Genomic DNA, 24,739 nt, shown 5'->3' with positions numbered 1-24,739 from the left:
GAAAAGGGAAAAAGCTGTGCCTTCCTTGTCCTGCATGCTAATACAGAAGTGTAGAAAGAGAAGCTCTCTCCCAATTAAATACCACAAAGAGGTACTCAATCTCTTAAATGCTGTGCTCTTACAAAACAAAAAACAAATAACGAACAAAAACAATAGCAGTAATTCATTGCCCTGACCATCAAAAAAATACTAATATCTTTCGAGGGCAATACAGCAGCCAAAGCTGCAGCCCATCGATCAAGCCCCTTCTAAACCTCATTCCTGCACCCCTCAACTTGCAGCATGCACTCGCTTATCCCCCAGTTAGGCAGAAAAAAACCACCCACTAAAATTCACTCTTAAGACCATCCACCAAGTCTCACTTGATGGATGCCTCTCCTAGGCCCACTCACTTCTATCCTCTTGCATTTTTTCACTCCAAACAAATGCTGATGCAAAGTATTTTCAGCCACCCCTTTGGATCCTACCCCTTTCAATTTTAAAATGAAATAGCCAGAAGTTTCTATGCCCCATCAGGCAAGGCCTACCTCCCTGAGCAGCCAGAAGCAGCTACAGAAGACAGACCTTTGTGCCTCAGCACCCTTTAAGATTAAGGGGCAAGAACTCTCTGAGGGGGAATTTGAGGCTGGCTAGAACAGGGAGAGATGGAAGAGAGAGAAAAAAAAATGTGAAGAAGCCTTTGAACAGAGACAGTTAACCAAGGTGAAGAGGGCCATGACCGGCGCAGACACCCTCCCTGGACTACCCACTTGGAGCAGCCCACCCATCTAGACCCAAGCGACCCCCACCCCCGTGAGTCATTTACAAAGAAAGGCGGAACCAACTGACCCACCCGAATGCACTTCCTACTACCAGGCACTGCCCTGGAGAGAAGGGAGCATAGAAGAAAAAGCCTGGAACAAAGAAGCAGGAAAGGGGCTAAATAAAGCTAATCTATATAAGCAAATAGCCTCAGGTTATCTGTTGTCTCTCACCTTCCATCTTTCTTTACTTGTAGGAGTGCCTGTAGCCCTTCTCTGCATGTATATATTTTTACGCTGTGTATTTTTTTTATGCTAGAAAAAAAAAAGGGACAGAAACCTTAACAAATTTCCTACTTAGTTGTTCTAAAAAAAAAAACAAAAAGGAAAAAAAAAAGGAAACTGTAGCATTATTGCCTGTTACTTTGCTTTCTCTGAATTCCTGTTGAACAAAAGAATGAGTTTACCATGACGGTTACCACTGCATCGTTGCTATCTGGTTGATCCAGGGCTGTGCATTGGATTTAAGGCTGTGTGTCAGCTCAAGTATGTGTGAATGTTATTCTTCACAAACATACTTATTTGCTTGGAATACCACCTTCCTGTTTTTGGATATTTTCGCTCTCTGAGAGGTGGTGGAGGACACTGCTTAAAGGTTGAAGTCCTAGAGCCAGGCTTTAGAATAAAATCTTGACTCCTTCCTAGTTGTACAACCTTTCTTAATCAGTAAAATAGGAATAATAAATATGCATGATAAGGTTATTGCGAGGACTAAATGAGTTAATTCACAAGTATGTGGAACAGTGCCTGGAACCTCATATGTACTTGATAAATATTAGCTCTTGTTATTAATTCTGTGCCTAATTAACACTAATTTAGTAAATTCCATTTTAAATATCACCATCTCTGTGAAGCTTTCCATAATTACCCTAGGCAGAACTAATCTCACTCCTCTGTGTTCCCAAAGCATTTTGTACATATTTGATTGAACTGTAAATAATTTTTAACATGTGTCTTTTCTCCCTGCTTGACTATGAGCTCCAAAAGGGTAGACTTCCTTTACGTATTACTCCTGGTCTCTAGCACAATAATTCCTGGATGGAAGCGGGTGCATCATACATACATACATGAGAGAGCTACATCTCCATGAAGGCCACAGAAGTTCCTGAGTGTTAGATCACGCCTGGATGTGTTTGGAATCTCCCACAGTCCTGAGTACACTGCTGGGCACATAATAAATACTTAATAAATACTTGCTGCTTCACTGATATTGAAACTGCCTACTTCTGAACCAACAGGCCATTAATTCATATCTGAGACATTTGAAAGGAAAAAAATGACAAAAAGGGACGCATTGAGGATGGCTTGCTTAAAAATAACATTGTAGCAATCATAATCAGGGAAGATGTGGTAGATTAGAAATGCGAACACATGACTGAAAAACTTGGTCAAACGAGAGAGGCTTAGTTAAGTTTAAGGGGGCACTGGGGTTCTTTCTATAGCAGATGGGGAATAATACACTGCACTAGCTGAGAGGATAAACAAAACAGTGTCATGGAGTTTAAGCTATTGAACAGAAGAATCTATAAAGAGGCCAGCAGAGAGGAGGGAAGAAACAAGTTAAAATGAACATTTGGGTGGAGAGAGAAAAGATTAAGCATGACACTAGATAACCCAGGCCCTCGAGGAAAGAGGGAAGAAGGAAAAATGTTATGTTAGGACAGAAGAAACGCTGTAGGGAAAAATACAAAAGTAATAAAGCAGCAGAAGGAAATACATACAATGCCTGGGTATATGCTAGAAAAAAAAAAAGGGACAGAAAACAATGCCTGATGCACATTCAGAGAGAATATGAATCTTAAAGAACATGGCTGTTTAATTCAACTGGGACTGAATAACAACACAGCCACATAATCCAGATGGGGCCTGAAATAATGGGTGAAGGGGCAAGGGATTCATTATGAAAATGACAATAACTGTGGCTCCTTAACATTTGAATAGAACTGTGCTGTACACAACACTTTCACACACTTTGTTTCATTTAAAACAATAGAGTGGAGGCCTTCTCACATTATCTAATATTTATCCTCCCTTCTGCCCATCTCTCGTCCGGATTGTTAAAATAGCTTCTAGCTGGTCTCCCTGCTTCTGGCCTTGCCCTTCGAGGGTCTCCTATCAACACTGCGGCCAGAATGAGCCATTGAAAAACCAGGTCAGATCATGTCACTCTTTCAAGAATCACTTCGATGGTTTCCTGCCGAGGACTTCCCATCTCAGATTCTTTACATTCTCTTTTTCTCTGAAAGGAATGTTCTCCCCCAAAGATATCCACATTGGTCACTCCCTCACTTTTTTTAGATTTTTGCTCAAATGCCATTTAGTCCGAGATTCTTTCCCTCATCAGTCCCTCTAGCATTTCCTACTCTCCTAACCCTGATTCAATTTCTCTGTAATGCTTGTCATCATCTGACAGACTACATATTTACTTATTTGTTTTTTTTTTCTGCTCTCCCTACTAAAATGTAAGCCTCATGAGAGCTGGGCTTTGTTGTGTTCACTACAATATTGTCAGTGACTATACGAGTGCTGGGACAGGGTGGGTGGACACTATTGCTAGTTGGATGAATGAATGAAGAAATGGATGGATGGATGAATATGACAATTGTTACCAACTAGCAGTCCAGAATCTCATTTGTTGGATATGAAAGACCAAATGAAACAATACAAAATGTTGTTACTAAAATGATTGGTGCATCCTGACTCTGGAAGTATTAAGAAGCATTGGACCACTTCCTCATTCTCAAGACTTCTTTCTTTTATGGTTTCCCCACACCAACATTTTCTTCTCATTCTTTTTTTTTTCTTTTTTGTATGCTGTGTGGTAGGGTCACATTTCACTCTTTTTCTATGTGAGTATCCCATTAATGCAGCACCATGTGTTGATTTTTTTCCCTTTCTTTCTTTGCTTGTTTTAGGACTCCTACTTTTATCATTTCTCATTTTCTTTCCTAGTACTTCCTACTCCCTCATTGGGTCTTGGGATAAGTAAGAAATAAGAAAATATACACGAAGCCTTTATCTTGTGTCTGGCACACAGTCAGCCAGCAGCTAAAAAGTCAGTTCTTTTCCCATTATCTCCTCTAGCACAGGTCCATAATTCCCTTGAGTCCACCAAGTTCAATATGCTCAATTCTAAACTTTTCCTTATCCCATACCAAGAAGGACCTCATCAAACCATAAAACAGGAAAACCTTAATTCAGTATCTGTTACTATTCTTTACCTCAGTTAATGGGATCTTAAAAATCTAATCATCTTGTCCTTTTGATCTCAACCCCTCACTATCCCTTTTCCCTTAATATATAATGAGATTAACTAAGTTGCAGAGTAGAATTAACCAGACTTCATAAATTTCACCTCTGCCTCTGTCTCCATGACCAAGCCACTCTTCAAATCCAGGACCTCATTCTGGCTCACCTGGAACATTCCCTCTACCTCTTACCCTTCTAATTCCTACCTGGTCTATAGAGCTTCTTAAATGTCACTTTCTTGGTTCCTCCAGTTTAAATTAGGTCTTGATTTGAAAGAGTGATTGTATCTTATACTTTTTCAATATCACTCACATCACCAATATAATTTTATAATTACTAGTGTGGTTCTTTTTTTTTTTAATACCTGTCTCTTGCTTTATTCTATATGCTTCATGATGAGAGGCTACATCTGTTTTATTTATTTTACTGCAGATGCCTGATTGGCTATCTCATGGTAGGTATGTATTCTAGTTTGCTAGCTGCCCAAATGCAATATAGCAGAAATGGAATGGCTTTTAAAAAGGGGAATTTAATAAGTTGCTAGTTTATGGTTCTAAGGCTGAGATAATGTCCCAGTTAAAGCAAGTCTAAAGAAATGTTCAATGAAAGGCATCCACGGAAAGATACCCTGGTTCAAGAAGGCCGCTGAAGTTCAGGGTCTCTCTCTCAAGTGAGAAGGCACATGGCAAACAAGATCAGAGTTTCTCTCTCATTTGGAAAGGAATGTGGTGAACATGGCATCATCTGCTAGCTTTCTCTCCTGGCTTCCTGCTTCATGAAGCTCCCCGGGAGGCATTTTCCTTCTTCATCTCCAAAGGTTGCTGGCTGGTGGACTCTCTGCTTCTTGTGGCTATGTCATTTTCTGCTCTCTCAGAATCTCTACCTTTCTCCAAAATGTTTTCTCTTTCATAGGATTCCAGTAAACTAATCAAGACCCACCTGAATGGGTGAAGACATGTCTCCACCTAATCCAGTTTAACAACCACTCTTGATTGAGTCACATCTTCAGAGAGATGATCTAATTACAGATTCGAACATACAGTACTGAATAGGGATTAGAAGAAACAGCTGGATTTATGAAATGGGATTAGGATTAAAACATGGCCTTCCTAGGGTACATACATCCTTTCAAACCAGCACCATATGCAATAAATATTTGCTGGAAAATAAATGAGCTCCTTCAAACCTCCTATGGAGTTGGCCTCCATAGCTTTATATATTCCTACTTTCATTTGTGATTTCATATTATTGGACAAAGTGGAAATAGTCACCTTAACCTGTTACCTCCTTCAATTTTTCCCTTCCTAACTGATAGTGGGAAACATTTATTTAGGATTTATTTACAGGCACCATGCTAAAAGCACTTTACCCATTGTCTTGTTTATAACCTTTATTTCCATTTCCAGATACCTTTATTATTTCCATTCAACAGATTCATTGACTTCAGCAAATTGACACAATACTAAATGGCAGTGCCATAATTTGAACCCTGGCAGGGTGACAGAGTAGCCCCAAATTTAATCCAGGAAATTCATCTTCTCTTAATATAGCTATTAATAACCTCTATCAATAACATCTATTCATATAAAAGAGAATGGAAATTGTAAGATTTTAATCTTACAAACTTTGTTATGCATTTAGATGAAAGAAATAGCTTCTTAAAACTTACTTGTGGTCACTGGCTTTAGATATGACTACTTAATAATGTGTCTCTGGGAAGTCCAAATTCAATTTTGTTAAATGCACATATTATGTAGTAGTATTGAATTTAGTGGTATTGCATGACTAATGTGAGATTTTCTTGGAGTTAATTGGAGATTGTAACAATTTTTAAGTAATATTATGGGGCAACAAGTTCATGTTGATATGACACATTAACCTTAATCCTGACATGTTAGCATGAGGTACATATTTGGTAGTGTACTAAACTGTATATGAGGTTGTCTTATAATTTAAATGTAGTTTTCAACATAGACAAAATTTTAAAATCTTTCAGTATATTTCCCAAACAAATCAGTGATAAAATTGAACACTAAATAAGCATTTAAACTATATTTATATATTTAAAAAGTAAAGGAGACATATTAATGTATTCAACTAAATATTTACCTTGATGGCAGGGATAGGCTTCTGGGGAATAAAACAATTTCTCTCCAGTGGTGAGAAAGCTGCGTTCTGCTCTTTCAGTCTAATCTTGTTCTCTGCTATGATTTTCTTGCGTATCTCAAGATAAGGTCCAAAACTTGGCAGTTTCTGAAAGGAAAACACACAAAAATAAGAAACCACATTAGCTCATAAAAGAGAAAAATGTGAAGATACAAGCACATTAATATTATCATCAAACAAATGTGTGCTTTGAGATTATTTCATATATACTGTAACAAGGTCTTCATTCATTTCACTAGTCTTCTAGGTCTCGGATTCCATTAATTATTAAAATAACTTAAATACACAATACCTTTATGAAAAATGCATGTATTAAATATACAAAGGTTAATTAAAATACATTTCTAAAGGGAATAAAGTGCACAATGGCAAACTAAATCCTTTCACTTAAAATAATAGCCATTAGTTAAATCATTTGTTTGGTTCGTATAGACAGAAGGTGAGACCTATTGATGTTATTTTTCCCTTCATCGGGTTTTTAGCGTGATATAGACACAGCCAGAGACCCAGACAAATGCTTTTGTCAATAGCAAAGGTACTTTGCCAAAGTTCTAATCTGTATCTCTATTTTATTGTGTTCAAATTCTTACTACATCTCTTTAAAGATTGTAACTAATGTTGATTGCAATTTACTGGAATAGCTGAAAACAAAATAGTAAAATATTGATTTCTTTGAAGAGGAAACAAATTTTATTTTGCACAAAGAAGGCAAAAATAGAAACAAAAAGCGGAAGAAATGTCACAGTGGCTAAACAAACTCCATCAGTATTCAAAATCAGATCATGAAGCTTTAAATTTCAAGGTTATTCAGTTGTGCTCTACAGAGTTCATTTAGAAACATACCTGGGCATCATGGAAAAACGCTAAGTGGTTTCAAGTTAACACAAAAATCCCCTCATATCATTCATTATTTTATGATTATTTCCTCTTCACTTTGTCCTTCCCCTCTTTTAGAACCTTTGATTTTCACTTTTACGGGCACACATTGCTGGTGATACACACCATTGAATTCCAAGCATTTTGTGTCAGCCCGTAACCCGGAATTGCTAAGTCTCTTTTATAAGACTGCAAAAACACCCTTTCTCTCCTGCAGAATAAAGCCCATTTATCTAGCTGATGGAGGTTTGGAAAACTACAGCACTCCAAGGTCATCCTGATCTCTGACCTAGCAAATGCTTCAGTGAAAAATCACTCTTGTTTCAAATCACTGGCCTCCACTTCCCAGGTTGCATAATGCCTCAGGAAAATGTGTTCTCCCATCCTCTCAAGTTCTCAGTCGAGTCTGTACGGTAAACTTAAACCATGTTCCATGATCAAGCTAAGCTGCAAACAGCAACTCCAAATTTATATTAGCAAGAAACATATTGATTGGAAATATCTAAGATTGTTAACTTCCACTGTCAATTCTCTGTAATTATGTCGACTACTCAAGCAAATGGAAGCAATGTTATGAATGCCAAATTAATTTCTAGAACTATGTACTTCATCCCTGCACCTTAATGCCTTCCTACATTACAATATTTAATGGTTGTGGTAATATGAAGTAATATGATGAAGTATTTTGTACATATTTTTACATAAACCAAATGATGCTGACTTGCCAAAAGCATAAAATAAATAAAAGACTGAAAGTAATTCTCATTATTTATCAAATAGGTAAGCCCCATATAGAAAAGGTACAGCTTGTTTGAAAATCCTCTTACAAATAAAATTTTCTTGGGGCAGATGAGGTTTAGGGATTACATTTGGTGCCAGAGAAATGTGTCTGGGGTCCAGATAGTAACATCACAACACATCATAAGGTAGTAAACAGAAGTCCACATGATATAGGCCTTGTCAAAATGACTCCCCACACTTCTCTGATACATCATGGGCAACTAAATCCTAATCTCATATTTTTGAAGATTATCAAGAATGATCAAGTGTCAAAACATTTGACCTCTGGTTCTAGTAGACCCCTAATTCTAGCAAGCCCCAAGAGAATCTAAGCCATTATCGTGGCTCCCTGATCAGTCCTTTCCTTAGAAACACCATCTAATTCCACCTAAGAAGTTTGTAAAGGCAATTTTAAAAAGAGAAAAATTCTTGGAACTTTTTTTTCCTATTTCTTGTAAAGATAGATCAGAGAAGACTCTTTTATTGCCATTTAAATGCCATTTCATTCAAGTGCAAAGAAAGGATGTTCAATTTAAATCATGATATTCCAAATTGTTCCAATAACAGTAGTGATAATCACAATAATAAAAAATAGTAAGTGTTTGAAAATCTCCTCGTGCTGAACAGCGTATAGCCTGGGTAAACAACTAAAACCCTGATGTTTTCTGTAAGTTTTTTTGCAGTGTTTGACCTCATTAACCATATGTGAACTGTGTCATGCAGCCTTTCCATGGCTATGATTCAAGTACACTCACTTGTATAATTCGTTTTAAAAAGAAGGTCTCAATTTAATGTAAATATTTTATAGGATTTTCTTTGTGCATTCGTTAGAAGCATCAAGGAATAAATGTAAATCGGTTGCCAAAATTTTCTTGAAGTTGATGGCACAAAAAATATCAGTGACTAGTCTTTCAACCTCCCAACACGTATCTCCAAATTAAAAAGGGTCTATTTGTATGTGGTTCCTTACTCTCATATAGAGATTCATGAAACTGAGGGACTAACAGCTTCCAAATGTCAAGGCTGCCATAGACATTTTGTTTTCCTTATTAGTAAGAGAAAGTTAAGTGATATTTGTGTTATATGTGTGCATATTAAAATGGCTCTAGAATATTTGGGTACCGAAAACTTTAAAAGTTAAGTTTTCTGCACATATTAAATTCTCCCGGCATCAGTCAATCACCTCTACACATTCTATGCTGTATGTTTATATGTTTGTGTTGAGACATTGCCAAAACAAAACAATAAAACAAAACCCTAGCACAAACCAAAGTAGAATAAAATGAAGAGTGAAGATGAATGTGTACTCTGCCACTGTGTATGTGTACAATCAGTGATGATTAATACAGCATTTATTTCAAATCTCTGCCTGAACATATAGTTAATTGATTTCCTATTGCAGGAGGAGAAGCAGCAGGGATTGACAGAACCAGCAGCGGGAGCTTTCCTCTTCATTCATTATTTTTTTACAGAAAAAGTTGTAGCCTGCGGAAACTCAAAGCGAGAGGTTTTGAGTGTCATGCTATATTTCTTAAACAAAGGAAAAAAGTTCTTTAGGACTATCAAAAGCTGCTTTGTAACTGATGAACTGAACAAAACTCAGAAACGGTTTGATTTTTGTTTCAATAGTTTCTCCAGGGATTCATCATTGATGAATTTGTTCTCAAGAGTAAAGCTAAATCCTACTCATTTAAAGATAACAGTATCTCACACTAAAACTGTCTCTATCCAGATATAAAAAGCATTACATTGCTGATAGAAAAGTGACAACATAATGAATCAACAACGATACCTTAAGCCAGCAAAGCTTTAAGGTAAAGAAGTCTATTTCGATTATAATTTATTCATGGATCAATCTGAAGGTAATTGAGCATATTATGAAGTAGAAAAGGATTCTTGTTCCTAACAGAAACAAGTACTGGTATCTTCCAGTTTAAATTGCATAATTTTCATGAGAATGGAAGCAAGTTGGCTAATAGCACAGGTCTACAGTACTGCAATAGATCAGCTCTTTTTTCCTAATCATACTTTCTTATATAAATGGAAATAATAACAAGAAAAGTAAATATTTGACATCCAAATAGTGATAAGTGAAAAGATAAAAGGGTTTCAGGTATATACTGGGGATTTCAGGTTTATATGCATATACAAGTATGAGTGTGTGCATATAAACTGATAGACTGAGGAAAAATTAGACATAAAGGACATATATTTCACAAGTATCTAAAAGCTGTTTTTTTTTTCTTTTTCAAAAGACATGTTCCATATATGACATAGTTACCTTATTCATCCATCTTTTGCTATTTGTTCAACAAATACAATATGAAATACCTACTGTGGGCAAGGAATTGTGCTGTGTTATGCTAATGGTTACATAATTTCCATAAGGTATGTGCACAGTTATCATTGTTATTAATTCTATATATATAAAAAATCTTGCTATTCATTGAGTTACTGTCAGATTGAATTCTGTATCAAGACTGTCCGGTTATTGCAGTTATCTAAAGGCATGATATACAAAATTTCTTGGGAAATGGTTTGAACTCAATCAAATGACCAACAATCGGGGAGAAATATGAAGAAAATAAAGCTCAAAGGAGTTCCTAAAAATCAAGAAGGTGGGTGGGCCCCGGTGACTCAGTGGCAGAGCTCTCGCCTGCCATGCTGGAGACCGAGGTTCGATTCTGGGTGCCTGCCCATGAAAAAAAAAAAAAAATCAAGAAGACAATCAGAGTATTTATTGAATATCTAAAATATAAAATGGGGGAATAGTGTGGCATAATGTCTGGGAGCGTGGGTTTTTAGTCTGTTTCATCATCTCTAAAATGGGTCATTAAGTGGTTTAAATACTGTGATCCATGTAAAGTTCCTTACATGCAATAATTCAAATTGTTGTAAGGTCATCATGGCGCAAGGGAGCATGATTGATAAAGGTAAGACGTGTCTTTTCTATTTTGTACTGTCTGAATTCATTTACTTTTCTTCCCTCTCTCCTTCATTATGAGTGTAATCAATTGCTTAAATTTTACCCTGATTTTGATTTCAAAATCAGTTTTAGTATTGCTTAGATTGAGAAACTTAGATTTTCCTATGATAACTGGAATGTAATGCTTAATGACTGATAAAACAGTAAGCAGTTTTTTTTTTAAAGTAATATTAGCAGATTTGGACAGTGGAAACAATAACAAAATAGAGAGAGGAAAACCTCTATATATTACCTGTGATCATGATGTAATGTGGTGCCTAGTGTAAATTGGGACACTGGAGTGGACATGCAAAATATATGAAATTAATGAAATATGACTATTACTTTAACTTGATAAATTTTTGCAAACAATTTCAACCAGTAATCTCATGCCCAAATGAATAAAAAACAAGTATAGTTCATGCTTCCTAATGTAAGTAGATAGCCAACATTGCATAGCAGCTATGATAATGATTTAGGAGTTGAATTTGAATTAAAATCCCAGTTTTGAACTCATTAGCTGTGTGCCTATGAGTAAATCAACTATACTGTTACTAATTTTCCTTATCAATGAAATGAGAATAATAGTATCTAACTCATGATGTTGGTATAAGTTTTAAATGAAATAATGTTTGTAAAGTGCATGTCTGCATATCTACTCCCATAAACCTTAACTGCTTATATTAGTCTGTGTACTGTGTTCTTTTTAATCCCATGTTGGCTCATGCATCCTTTCTGCTTGAAATGTGCCCTTCCTGCCCTTTTCACCCGGTAATTCTGTTTGGCTTTTTAGTTTCAGTTTGGTCATAGTATCTAAGTAATCTCCTTTGTTGGCTATCTACCCAGTGCCAGAGGTCACTCTCAGTGCTCCACAGTACTCTGAGTATGTTTTAATTCTTGTACTTACTGCACTGCCTAATCACTATTAGCCTATGTCTCCATCTTCCCCACTTGACGTACTAGGGAATTGGCTTTTGATCTAACACATAATAAGTACTCAATATATATATAATCTAGTGCTCTTAATTATGTTCACAATGTTGTGCTAGTGTCACCATTATTCATTACCAAAATTTAATGATCAACCCAAATAGACACTGTACAATTTAAGCATTAACTCCTCACCCCCCTACCCCCACCTTGCACCCTGGAAACCAATATTCTAGATTCTGACTCTATGAATTTGCTAATTCTAATAATTTCATATCAGTGAGATCATACAATATTTGTCCTTTTGTATCTGGCTTATTTCACTCAACATGATGTCTTCAAGGTTCATCCATGTTGTTGCATGTATCAGAACATCATTCCTTTTATGGCTGAATAATATTCCACTATATGTTGTTTTAGTTTCCTGGGTTGTTGAAGCAAATACCATGAAATGTGTTGGCTTAAACAATGGCAATTCATTAGCTTAAATTTTTTGGCTGGGAAATTGTCCAAATCAACATATCTTCTAGGTGATCCTTTCTTCCCAAAGATTGGCTGCCAGCAATCGTTTGCTCCTCTGTCTCATAGCAAGGCCTATGGTGGCATCTGCTGGTCTCTCCTTTCTCTTCTGAGTTCTGCTGATTTCAGCTTCTTGCTTCCTTGGCTTTTCTCTCTCTCTCTCTCTTTCCCTTCTTCTCTCCCTCTCCCTTTCTCTCTGTGTTTATTCTGTTTATAAAGGATTCCAGAAATAGGATGAAGTCCCACCGTGAATGAGGTGGGTCACACCTTAACTGAAGTAGCCTCATTAAAAGATACTACTTAACAATGGGTTTCCACCTAAAGGAATGGGTTAGATTCATGAACACATTTTTGGGGGCATATACAGCTTCAAACTACAACATACGTATAATAGTACATTGTATTTAACCATTTATAGGTTAATGGTCACTTAGGTTGCTTCCATCTTTTGGTAATTGTGAATAATGTCAGTATGAACATTAATGCATAAATATTTGCTCAAGTACCTATTTAAAAATCTTTTGGGTATGTACCTAAAAGTGGGATTGTCAAATTATATGGTAATTCTGTACTTAACTTTCTGAGGAACCACCAAACTGTCTTCCACAGTGGTGCATTATTTTACAGTGCCACCAACCATGAATAAGTGCCATATTTTTTCCACATGCTTCCCAACAGTTGTCATTTCCATTTTCTTAGTAATAGACATTACAGTGTGTGTGAAATGGCATCTCATCGTGGTTTTGATTTGCATCTCCTTAATAGCTAGTTATGTTGAGAATCTTTTCATGTGCTTTTTGGCTATTTGAATATCTTCTTTGGAAATATGTCTATTCAAGTGTTTTGCCAATTTTAAAAATGGGATGCGTGCCTTTTAATTCTTAAGTGGTAGGGTTTCTTTATACATTAGGTATAATAAATCCTTATTTGATATATGTTTTCCAAATATGCTCTCCAACCGAGTAGGTCATCTTTTTATTTTCATGGTAAAATGCTTTGATGCACAAAGGTTTTTAAATTTGAGGAAGCCCTACTTATCTATTTTGTTGTCGTTGTTGCTTGTGCTTTGGGTGTAAAGTCTAAGAAACCATTGTCAACACAATGTTCTGAAGATGCTTCTCAACATTTTCTTCTAGAAGTTTTATGGTTCTGGTTCTTATATTGAGGCTTATGAGCCATTTAGAGTTAATTTTTGCATATGGTGTGACTTTGCGGTCCATTTTCATTCTTTTGCACATTGGCATCCAGTTTTCCCAGCACCATTTTTGATGAGACTATTCTTTCCCCATTGAATGGACTTAGTACCCTTGCCAAAAATCAATGGCCATAAATTTGAGGGTGGATTTCTGAGCCCTCAATTTGATTCCATTGATCTATATGTCTTTGTTCCATTACCATACTATTTTGATAACTGTGGTTTGTAATAAGTTTTAAAGATGGCTTTGGCTATTTGGGGCCCCTTACCATTTCATATAAATTTGATGATTGGCTTTTCCATTTCTGCAAAGAAGGTTATTGAAATTTTGATTGGGATTGTGTTAACTCTGTAAATCACTTTTGGGTGGAATTGACATCTTAATATTTAGTCTTCCAATCTATGAACAAGGGATATCTTTCCATTTATATAGGCCTTCTTTGATTTCTTTTAGCTGTCTTTTAGTTCTCTGCATACAGGTCCTTTACAACTTTGGTTAGATTTATGCCAAGATATTTCATTCTTTTAGTTGCTATTGTAAGTGGAACTTTTTTTTCTTGATTTCTTCTTCTGAGTGTTCATTACTAGTATACAGAAACACTACTGATTTTTGCTTGTTGATCTTGTACCTTGTCACTTTGCTGAATTCATTTATTAGCTTTAGGATTATATAGCTATACCTGCTTACAGTAAAAAAGAAGAAAGATCTCAAGTCAGAGAACTTACCTTAAAACTAGAGAATCTAGAAAAAGAACAAACTGGTATTAATGCCTTAGTGTCTAGGGTTCTGTCTTTTCATTCTGAGGAACTTTTCTTTAGCATTGCATGTAGGGCTTTTGCTTTATCTGGGAATGTCTTAATTTCTTCCTCATTTTAGCACTTTTAATATTTTTTACCACTGCCTTCTTGCCTTCATGGTTTTTGATGAGAACTAGAACTTAATATTATTGGAATTCCCCTGAACATAACATGCTGTTTTTCTTTTGCAACTTTCAAAACTCTTTCTTTATTCTTTACATTGGACAAGTTAATTATCATGTGTGTGGGCATGGTTCTCTTTGAATTAATCCTGCTTGGTATTGACTGAGTTTTTTGAACATGCATATTTATAACTTTCTTTAAATTTGGAAAGTTTCTACCTTATTTTACTGAATATTTCTTCTGCTTCTTTCTCTCTTTCTTCTCCTTATGGGACTCCTATAATGTGTATATTGGTACACTTGATGGTGTCCCACAGGTCTCTTAGGCTCTATTCATTCTCTTTTATTCTTTTATCTTTTTGCTGTCAATCTGAGTCACTTCAGTCATCCTATCTTCATGTTCACCGATTCTTTCTTCCCCCAGCTCTAATTTCTTGTTGAAACTGTCTAGGAATTTTTTCTTTCAGTTATTGTGTTCTTCAGCTCCAGTATTTCTCTGGAGAGATTACCATATTTTTCCCTCACTGTTTTCTTCATATTCTTTAGTCCTTTATCTGTGTTTTCTCTTATCCCTTTGAACGTACTGAGGATCATTATTTTATAGTCTCTGTCCAGTAAGTCCAAAGCTGATCCTCTTTGTTGATGGTTTCTGGATTTTTATCTTGTTCCTTCGGTGGGAGGGCATCATACCTGTTGCTTTGTTTGTCCTGTAATCTTTTGTTGCACACTGTACATTTAAAAACATTTCCTCTGGGATTTAGTCCCTGCACTGTCCCTTAAGTTTGTGTCCAGCTAGTGATAGAATGGTTTTCTTGAATTCTAAGAGGTATTGAAAACAAACAAACCAAAGCAAAACACACCTTTCCCCCTCTTTGAAAATTGTCTGTGCTTTGGCTGGTAGTCTCCTTCAGAGTTTAGCTCTCCTATCATGCACATCAGTCCAAGGCAAATGGTAAATCTAGCATCGTTCTGTTTTCTCTGAGCCTGTGTGGGTCTAGAGCAAGGAAGCCTGCTTCTCTTGGGTTTGCACTTGTTAGAGGCCTTAGGAATACCCGGTTTACATAAGAGTTTATATGAAACCCCTCCTACTTCCTTTGGAGTAGATGCCTCCCCCACCCCAAATACTTTTTTGAGTGGCTTAAAGCAGGTAGTGTTTTACCCCAAGCCATTTCAACTTAATTGTTTCTCACACTGTCCCAGAGGTCTGCAAGTAGCTCCCCTTCTTTCAGGACAAGCTCTGTGTAGGCCAGCCAGAGACAGGTTTCATGGTTCAGTGCCTGCGACTTCCAGCTGATAGATTGCCACTGACATACATGCATCTCAGTATGCATACAGGGGTCACTCTGCTCCCTCTGGAAAAGAGCCAGAGATCCACACTGGGAGTGCAAACTGGCTCTAGTCTGTGTTGTGGAGAGGGCGGAGAACTTCTTCTATGGCTTTTGAAGCTAGGTCTTCTTAATTCACCATTTGCGATTAATGCAGCCCTTTAACTATTTTCTGTTGTTTTGAGGGAAGTTGTCTTTAAGATTCCCCTGTCACCCTTGTCCTAGGCAATGGCTGTTCCCAGAGTAGGCCCCCAGTGATCTGAAGTAGCTGCTAAAGGTAGAGATCTGGGATCAGACCACACATTCCTGGAATTTGGAGGACTAGTTCTTTATGTTCTGCTCTGGCACCAGCAAGCTGACTCAGAGGCCAGGAACTCTAGTCCCCACTGCTGCCTGCCATGAGGCCGTGGGAAGGTTGATGGTAGCTAGTGCAGGGAGCTGAAATTCATGGGTCTTGATCACAATTTACCAGCTTCTTCTCACTTCTCCCTGGATGCTGTATAGTGTTTCACTAGATTCCAGAGTTTCAACATGGCTGATTCAGTTCAATAGTTGTTTAAGTGGAGGGACTGATTCTTGAAGCCTCCTACTCTGACAACTTCCCACAGTCCCTCAATATTATTTTTTAAAGTTAATGAATGAATGAATGAATGTCTTATATACATTTACAAAATCCTGCTGTCTGTTTGAAATTCAGACAATCCCAAACAATTAATATAAAATAAAAGTGAAATTAGTTTTTTTTTTTAAACATGAGCAGGCATTGGGAAGTGAACCTGGGTCTCCAGCATGGCCGATGAGAACTCTGCCTGCTGAGCCACCATGGCCTGCCCTGAAATTCATTTTTTAACATTAAAAATCATATGAAGTAAAAAAAATAGCATGCTCACAGAATGCTTGTGATTCATAAATTCAAAAAACATTTCTAAGTGCCTGACACTGGAAATTTATGGGTAAAAGATGATCTCTGATCTTAAAGAACCAATAGTTAATAAACCATTGCAATACCCTGAGATACTCTGGTAGAGGTGACACAGGACATTAGAAGAGCAGTGACAATGTGTATCCATCCCAGGGGGAGGACTCAGAGGTTGCGGAGGAGGTAACAGCGGAGCTAAGTTCTGTAGGATAAGGTGAAGGGAGGATGGCAAGCAGTGAAGATTGATATGTGAGAGTCAGAAATGCAGAAGAAAAGATTCTAGATGAAAAGAACAGTGGGGGGGGGGGAAGGGTGACACTTTGGAAAAGTTGCTAGGAAGCCAGCAGACTGCTAACCTTCTCTTTTGTGTTTGGTAAGATATGAGAAGGCGAGGAACTTCCTCTGAAAGAGCATGTCTTGCTGTGAGGTGATGATGTCAGTATGCGTGTTAGGAATAATGTCAATCGAGAGAAGAAAATTTAACATCTATGGAATGTCAGCAGAGGAGGAGGGAGGACTGGTTTTTGCCAAGCACTTTGCCTGTGTTGAAGCCATAAAGTTGAAGAGGAGGTGGCTCTTTCCAAAAGCAGCTTATAGCCTTATGAGGAAGACTAACTCATCTTCAAAGGAACTGAGGTGAGAAAAATATTTTACTTTTTAAATGGTATTTAAATAACTCAGTTCTGGTTCCTCTGGAAAAAAAAACAAAACAAAGCAGTGTGTATTTAAAGAAATGACTTCTAGCACAATATATTTAGCTTGATGTTTTGAGAGATGTAGTCCTGTTTGCCTGATTTAGGAGAGATCAAATCAAAGAGATGGCCCAAACATTTTATGCACGAGAAATGCAGATGAACTTTGGAGCAGAGGGAGAACCGAGAAGAGAGGAGAGGGAAGTGGAATGAGCAAAAAGAGAGGGAAGAGAGAGGAACCTAGACGGAGTGAAGCCTGAGAATATGATGGCTGAGGGCTTTTATAAACAGGGAAAGCTAATATTCAATTTTAAGCTATTTGCACTGCTGCAATCTAAATCCTCTTCCATAATTCCTAAGTCTTTAATAAAGTCTCCTATACACATAAATGCCTTGGAGAGAAATTTGGAAGAAAATCAGGGAAATAGAGTTGAGTTTCATGGTTGGGTTGGCATATCTCTGAAAGTATAGAAGCAAACAGGAGGTCAGGTTTGAAGGAGATTCAGAATTCAGTGAGAGTAGAAATTTATAGCAGAAGTGACCTGGAGAATGTAATCTCTTGGGATTTTGTAGAAATCTTCTGGAAGGTTGAAATTGAGTGAACCCCAATGACCTTTGGGTTTAGAGGCAATTATAAGGAGAAATGGGATCAGTAGAGGAATAGATGCAACCCAGATCAATGAGCAATTAATTACAACTAAGATAATTAAGAAAGACTTAATAGTGAAGAAGGAATGTAAACTGTGGTGAAAGATTTAAGAAGGATTACTAGGGCATAGTGTTGAAAGGGTAAGGGAGAGGTGAGAGGAATGGATGAGTAAAGGAATGAAGTTAAGAAATGACAGAATGAGTTCATTCTGATATGACTAAAATGCAGTAAGTTTACAGAGTATGATAGATGATAAAGCTTTGAAACCTATGGGGGGCTCTGAATTCTGAGCAAACCCCTTGGATTTTATTCTTTAGTGTGTATGAAGATGGCAGATATTTGTGAATGTGGGATTAGATCCCTGAGGTGGCAGCAAGAAGGGCAGATTGTGGAAGGATGGCTGTGACAGAGAGCAGAGAATGTCCCAGAAGGTTGCAGATGGGAGTCTGTTAGGAGCAGGAAAACCAGTTAGATGACCTGTAAGTGGTCAGTCAGTCGTCAGTCTATCATTTATTTATTTATTTATTTATTTATTATTTTAGGATTCTATGGGACTATGGAACAAAGAGAACCTCTGCCGACTCCACATCCCAACATCAGTGGTCCAACATTGCTTTTCTCTCTCACCTACCTACTGACTGCAACAGTCACTGGTACTGACTCCTGCCCTGAAGCCCACCCCATGCTTTCCTTATTTCTGACAGAGAATCCCATTCGGAAAGACTTTCTATCTCAATCTCTTTGCTGATGGTCTTTCTGCAAATGACTCCTCTCTCACCATCTCCTGCTCAGTCAGATTCTCCAGTGACTTTCAAAATTACTTAGGAACCCATGTTAACCCATGGCTGCCTAAGCTGTGAGCTAAAGAGTTACTTCTTAATCAAAGTGAACCTAACACAGGAGTGGTGGAGAACCTGGGAGGGGTGAAATAGAATTTGTGTTTTTTTCCCTAGTAGGTTGGAGGACTTTCTTATATTTTGTATGGGTGATGAGGTGAGGAAAGGGACATGGAGAGAATCAACTTCCTCAGCAAAAGCTGTAGCATGAGGTTCTATGAAGAAAGGACCTGCAACATCATTTTCTTAAACAGCATCAACTTAGCAAACTTTTTGATCCACCAGGCCCCCTCTGAAAAGCCTGTGAGCACATCTTCTCCTCTGCATCATAAGCTTGGCATTGTAAGACAGGCATTGTTATTGTCTTAGTTTTGCAGATAAGAAAACTGAAGCTCAGAAAAGTTACATAATTTGTTCTAATTCTTACCGTTAATGACTGGCAAATCCAGGATTCAAATCTCAGTCTGTCAGATGATAAACCCTGGGCTGTGCTATCACTCAGGTTTCTTTGCAGTCCTCACTAAACTTTGTATAAGGTAAGCATTCAATATACTTCTGATTGCTATAAAGAGGCAAACTACATACATACTCCATTTCTTGAAATCATGCTTCCTGTTTTTCTCATTCCTCAAATTGTTAATGAAGAATGTTTCATACAGTAGACACCATTAAAGAAATTGCCGAACACATACCAAGCAAAATATCTGTATTAGTTCAGTACTGTTTATTACTGGCCTCGAGTTTAATGAGCTCAAGTTAAGACAGGTGAAAGGCCAGAGTGTTACATGCAGCAGTTAATGAAATACCATAGAGCTGCTGAGAAAATGATTAGCAGCCAAATGTGAATTTAATATACTCCATTCTCAAGAAGCAATGCCCCATGGGAATCATGTACTGGGGAAGGTAATGTGGCGAGTTGGAAATAGTTCTCACTTGAGAGTCAGGAGATGGGCTTGAATCTTAGCCTTGCTATTTGACTCCCTCTGAGTCTCAGTTTTCTCATCTGTAAAATGTGGGGGTTGGACAAATAAACAACGAGTTTATTCAGTTATGTGTTTGTTTTCACATTCACAGTTCGAAATCCCTCTATGCCCAGGTGGTATCAGACAGTTTGTGGATGAAACATTGGATTGAGCTGTAAATTGTAACTCTTTTCCTATTTAACTATAGAATATTCTGACTCCTTTAAGCTGTAAAATATGGATAATGGATAACATTCCAAGGTTACATGTGTTTATAAACTGCTTTCTGGTTCATTGGTGAAAGGCACAACTACAAATATATAGCTATTTTATCTTACTATTAGATAATGAAATCTGTGTAGATAATTAATAGAAATAAAAATATTTTTTTAAATGACACATACATTATAAACTGTATTAATTGGAAAATTCATATAAATCACCAAAAACACCAAAGTGCAGTAATTTTACAAAGTTTGATGACTAGTTACAAACTTATCTGAAAAACATTCTATAAAAAAATCAATCATACAAGCAAGAGAAGTGAATATACCCAACATCAGGCATGGAATTAACAAGGAAGGAAGAATAAAATATATATACACTTGTAGTTGCATTTGATATATATTGGGAATTTTAGGATATTGGAAGAAAATAGAACTTTGTAGTAAAGCAGTGCAGTATGCTGATTGATCACTGGTCTTAAAATGCAGAGACTAAATCAATGACCTGGGGTAAGTCACTTGACCTACATGAGCTTCAGCTTCCTTCTGTGTAAAACAAAAAGAACAGTGGTCACCCTGCCTATTTGCTCTTCACAGCAATTGTCTGAAACAGGGGAGACATTAATAGATTATTAAAATACGGCTTTCACTATTTTAAAAATTGTAAAGCAATATACAACTGAGGTGTTATTATATTGGGCATAAATACCATGTGTGTAAAGATGAAGTGATTATTCTGAATTATAAAAACGTAACAAAATATTAGCTCCACATAAAGACTTCCTGAGCTATAGCCATTCCACTGTCTTAGGAGGACTTGGATGTAATAATTTACTTTTGAAATCTACCTTTAAAATACTGATGCTTTCATGGCTAAATGTTGCATAGAATGTCAAGGGCAAACACCAGTGAGGGAAAATGGAAAGAAAATTACTCACACAATGGGATGGAAGCAACGAAAAACAGAAAAATGGGATGATGAGGCAAATGGGACTGCTATAAATATGAAAAAAGGTATATGGCATTCAGGCTGTATTTGGAGCAGGAGGAGAAAATTGATCTTTTCCTTATTTCTTCAATACGATACCTAGAATCTTCCTACACAAAAATAGCTGGACGACTGCTTAAAGCCTTGTCACCTCCAGTGAAGCACAGGGCATAAAATATTACATTTTGATCCGATTAAAAACCCTATTTGGAGTTACAGTTTAGGATTATTGAAATAAAATTGATCATGACTCTGAATGCCAATTTTTAGAGTCTGTGTACCAAGCAGGAGATTTATATTTGAGAGAATATGAAAGCAAGTGTAAGTTTTGCAAGTTGAAATAATTTTCTAAGATAATTAACATACTAGTAGAAGTATTTAAAGTGGGGAAAATATCTTTTGCAGGGATGATAAAGTGCTTTATAAAACAATAGCTTTCAACAATAGTGTTCAGTTATGAACTCTAGCAAACAAACATAAGACAACATTCAACTCTGTTCCTAAGTGTCTACCTAAGGCAATCATCATCCCAGGGATTTAGATTTTCTCTCTGTCTCTTCTTAAACATCACTTTCTATACATAGTACTATAATTTCTGTACTTTCAGCTTCCCTGAGTAGATAATAAATATTTTGAGGGCAGGATCCTACTTGAATTTTTTATTTTCATTTTCTTAGTCTACACTTAATTGGCTCTAATTAAATATTTGATGAATGAATGAAGAATTAAAACAACAAAAAGCTATCCTCTCAAGAAATTTCAGCCAATCATGTGTGGTTACAGTTAATGAAAAAAATAAGTGATTTGGGGGGGTGCAAGGTTAGTTCAGTGGTAGAATTCTCGCCTGCTATGTAGCAGACCTGGGTTCGATTTCTGGCCCATGCACTTCCCAAACAAACAAAGAAACCAACAAAAACAAACAAACAAAACGTCAACAAATGGTGCTGCAATAATGGGATACTCACAGGGAAAAAGAGTGAAACGTGACCCCACCATACATCATACAAGAAAAAAAAAGTGATGTGGTTTTGAAGGCTTTTTATGTAAAATATTCAGTAAAGCTCCCTTTATACACAATGATTGTCAAGAGTGGAGATTTATCTAGTTCTTAATAACAGAACAAATAATGTGATCTAGTCCATAGTATATAAACCAATCCCTGACAATAACATTTACTTTGAGTTGTAATAATTTCCTATAGCCTGACAGCATTTGTTGTAATAAGGTATTGTAACAACAATCAATTTATATTCAGTGGAATACAGCACATTACAAATAATTCCTTTATATTTTCTAGACTCATTGCTTAAAGTTTTCTATTAAGAAAATAATAGTGACCAACTATTTCACTCTGTTGCTTTATAACAAACAAATCAAACAACAAAAAATTTGTAGCCCATAGTTACCATTGAAACCATTATTTTATTGAAAATTCTCTTAATTTTGAATCTAGACAATTATTGCATTAGTTCAACAATTCAGCTTCAGGAAAAAATAACCCACTTAAATGTGTAGGTTTTACAAATGCCGTATGGTTGTGTTGTCCATGCTCCTAGTCTTTAGATCCCTCTCCCCGTCCTGCCATGATCTACAATAAAGCTGAGCCTAATGCCTGGCAATGGCTAATACCACAAAATGAGGAGGGTAGTCAAAGAAACCAGGTGGAGCAGAACAAGTAGTACATAAGCCGCTGAGCTTCACCAGACGCTGATTAGCCAGTTGCTGAACCTCACATGTCTCAAGTGACATTAACATCAATCCTTTTAACATAGTATTTCATTTAATCCCCACAATAATGTAATTATTTTAATCATGGTGAGACCCAAGGCCCACGGTCGTGGACTGAAGTGTTCACACAGGACAGTAAGTAGCACAGCAAACTCATATCCAGTTTTCCAACTCCAAGCCGGGCACCTTCCCCTCTACATTGACTGGTCATGTCTTTCCTGAACTTTTTGGTTGTTATTTCACTGGAAATACTATTTGGTTTTTGGTGTTTTAGAAGAAGATATCTTAGGAGATATCTTCTTCTAATTAACTTCTAAGTAGCTAAATGCTCAGGAAAGTTTCATTCCTTCACAAATTTTTTTTTAGCAGTACCATAAGTACATACTATGCATTAGGCACTGAAGACAATTGAAGATAATAAAGGGAAAAACAGTTATGATCCCTGCCCTCAGGGAGTTTGTAGTTTCATAGGATTAAACAGAAGCAAATAGTCAGATAAACATATATAGCATTTATCACAATTCTCAGCGATATATATTATTTGTTTAAGATTTGCTCTTATTAGACAACAACCCCTATCTCTTAGTTGTCCTTACAAGGCAAACTTTTAAACTTTATTACGCCAAACTATCCAATTATTCCATATTCATACTTGAAATACTCAATATGGCTGGAGAATACAGCCACAGAAGAAGACTGCGCCCCTTACAAAGTCACAGCAACCAACATCACCTGAGCCCTCAATACTGCCGCAGAAGCCTGGTTATTTTACCAGGCAGTCTCACTCTGGAAATAACATTTTCAAACCTTCACTCTCCTAAAATATAAGTAGCTAATTTTCTTTTCGTTCTCAGCTGATGATCCTGCCTGACATTATTGGTTAAAAGCACTGAGGTGATTTTTATATTTTGAATTTTTTTCATCTTGCCTCATCTGCACTCTTGCCCTCTATCATCTGTTATGATGGAAGGGTCCTAGGTCCTTCCAAATGACCCACTTAAGTGCTGTATCTTACGTACTTTTGATCACCTGAAGGAATTGGTTTCTGTAATTTTTACCTTGGATCATCCCACAATCTACCTTCTTTTTTTAACTTTTTATATTGTATAGTGTAACATATATACAAAGCAAAGAAATAAAAAAGCAATAGTTTTCAAAGCACTCTTCAAAAAGTGGTTACAGGATAGATCGAAGAGTTTGTCATGGGCTGTCATTCCATCCTGATATTTTTCCTTCTAGCTGCTCCAGAATATAGGAGGCTAGAGGGCTTAAATATTTTTTTATCAACCCAGTTGACATTTTTCCTTATATTTTTGTGAACAATAACATATATACAAAAAAAAACTATAAATTTAAAAGCACAGCTCCACAATTAGTTGTAGAACATATTTCAGACTTTGACATGGGTTACAATATCACAATTTTAGGTTTTTACTTCTAGCTACTATAAAATACTGGCAACTAAAAGAGATATCAATTTAATGATTCATTATTCATGTTGATTTGTTAAATTCTATCTTCTCTGCATAACTCCACCATCATATTTGATCTTTCCATTCCTCTCTTTAGGGGTGTTTGGGCTATGGCAATTCTAAATTTCTCATATTGAAAGGGTCTGTCATTAATATGGTGTAGGGAGATGGAACTATCTGATGTTCTGGAGAGGCTGGGCTAGGTTTCAGGACTTATCTGTACCAGGGACCCATCTGGAGGTTGTAGGTTTCTGGAAAGTTACTCTAGTGCATGGATCCCTTGTGGAATCTTATATACTGCCCTAGGTGTTCTTTAGGATTGGCTGGAATGGTCCTGGTTGGGGGTTGGCAGGTTATGGCAGGTAGCAAGGTCTACCTGAAGCTTATGTAAGAGCAACCTCTAGAGTAGCCTCTCAAATCTATTTGAACTCTCTCTGCCACTGATACTTTATTAATTACTCTCTTCCCCCTTTTGGTCAGGATGGAATTGTTGAAACCATGGTGCCAGGTCTAGATCATCCCTGGGGGTCATCTCCCATGTCGC

General features: G+C 36.9%; 1 protein-coding gene across 1 annotated transcript in view; it reads right to left on the bottom strand.

The window, feature by feature from the left end:
• DPYD (dihydropyrimidine dehydrogenase) overlaps positions 1-24,739 on the bottom strand; it is a 961,456-nt gene that overhangs the window by 21,915 nt on the left and 914,802 nt on the right. Inside the window, 1 exon segment of the mRNA XM_077120172.1 lies at positions 6,159-6,302. Within this exon segment, the coding sequence (XP_076976287.1) occupies positions 6,159-6,302 (144 nt within the window).

The sequence above is a fragment of the Tamandua tetradactyla genome, chromosome 11 (genome assembly GCF_023851605.1).
Source record: "Tamandua tetradactyla isolate mTamTet1 chromosome 11, mTamTet1.pri, whole genome shotgun sequence".
In the NCBI taxonomy this organism is placed as follows: Eukaryota; Metazoa; Chordata; class Mammalia; order Pilosa; family Myrmecophagidae; genus Tamandua; species Tamandua tetradactyla.
The sequence above is the reverse complement of the archived record's forward strand: the minus strand, read 5'-3'. Positions and strand labels throughout refer to the sequence as shown.